Source organism: Tubulanus polymorphus, chromosome 2 (assembly GCF_964204645.1).
Source record: "Tubulanus polymorphus chromosome 2, tnTubPoly1.2, whole genome shotgun sequence".
Taxonomy (NCBI): domain Eukaryota; kingdom Metazoa; phylum Nemertea; class Palaeonemertea; order Tubulaniformes; family Tubulanidae; genus Tubulanus; species Tubulanus polymorphus.
The window spans coordinates 30,809,165-30,810,625 of NC_134026.1; the positions used below are offsets into that span (position 1 = coordinate 30,809,165).

At 39.1% G+C, this 1,461-nt stretch overlaps 1 protein-coding gene across 1 annotated transcript; it reads left to right on the forward strand.

Annotated features, from left to right (window-relative positions):
* The first annotated feature begins 369 nt into the window (after nt 1–369).
* LOC141899186 (allatostatin-A receptor-like) lies at nt 370–1,461 on the forward strand. Its single transcript, XM_074785347.1, has one exon. The coding sequence runs from the start codon at nt 370–372 to the stop codon at nt 1,459–1,461; it is 1,092 nt and encodes a 363-aa protein (XP_074641448.1).

The following is a 1,461-nucleotide window of genomic DNA, read 5'->3' on the forward strand; positions in this document are numbered from 1 at the left end:
TGCGTTCCTTTGTAGATTTGACACTAGAGTTGGGATTAGCTGATATTTTGATATTCCCGATAGTAGAGTGAGATTTCAATCGAGAAATGTGGAACCGAATCCTGTTTGGTATCTGTTCCAGTTTTATGTGTCCTTTTTCATGCGGTCCTATAGTATAATATCATGCATACATTTGATAGTTAGTGTATTTATTTTTGTCATTAACGTGTGTCAAAACATATCTTGAATGGCCATAAAACGCAAAGCCTTATTACAGTTCATTATCTATTAGACTATGTTATTCAGGCTATAGTTCCGGACTAAAGTTGGTCGAAAGAGACAACTGATTTCTAAAGTGTAAGAATAAGAAGATTGCACCTATCTATCGAGATGGGTATGAACAGAAGCGAAGAAGATCTGGATCACCATGAGGTTGTCTGGGGAGAAGATGGTCAAGAAATGGATGATTTTACTAAAGGACTTCACGTGTTTGTCGCGTATATAGCACCGTTTTTCTACATACAAGGAATAATAGGCAACATATTTGTGTTGTTTGTATTTCTGAAGAGTCGCAGTTATCGAACTCGGGAAGTTGTTGACTATTTGATACCGTTATCAATAGCTGATCTTATATTCTTGATATTTTGTGCACTGTTTACCTGGCTCCACCTTGATGTACCAAACGCGATATTCAGCGACCGAGATTCCTTCACAGACATCCTCTCGACCCCCGCTCGGTGTAAAGGTATCTCATATGTGGGATTATGTGGCGCGTTTTGGGCCTCATGGACGATCGTACTGTTTACGTGGGAGCGGATGGTTCTGGTTTGGCGCGAGAAAGTTGTTATGTCGAGGAAGCTGAGATATATATTACAAGGTGTAATATTCGTGGTCGGTTTATTAAGTATGATATGTGTTCTTGTCGCTTACGACATCGACGACGATGGACACTCAGTTGAATGTTGGTACGCATTAGATAGAGAAGAAGGAGGATTGCTCAGTTATTTGGGACCATTCCTCATTCATTGCGCCGTTTACACTTTACCGATGATTCTTGTTTGGATCGGAAATGCTATAATCGCTTGTAAACTTTGTAGAGGAGACAAATCTACCGATGAGGAATATTTGAGCAGACGCAAAAAGGAAAGAAAAGTAGCGTATCAACTGGTCGCTATTTCTGCTTTGTTTCTCTTCTTCACGACACCCTATTCTATATTAGATTGCTGGGGACATGTTCTATTATATAAAATTGATATCCTAGGTGAACATGAATATGCCTTGAAATTTACTCATACTGTTTTCGGTTTGTACGATTTTCTGTTACGTTTCGTTTTCTTGAACAATTGTTTTAACTATTTGATATATATAATATCGTTGGACTGGTTCCGTGCCGAGGTGCGCGCCATGTTTGGTTGTAAGAAACAACAAGAGAAATACAATATGACTGTCGAACCCTCGAAAACAGAGGTTACACAGTTTTAG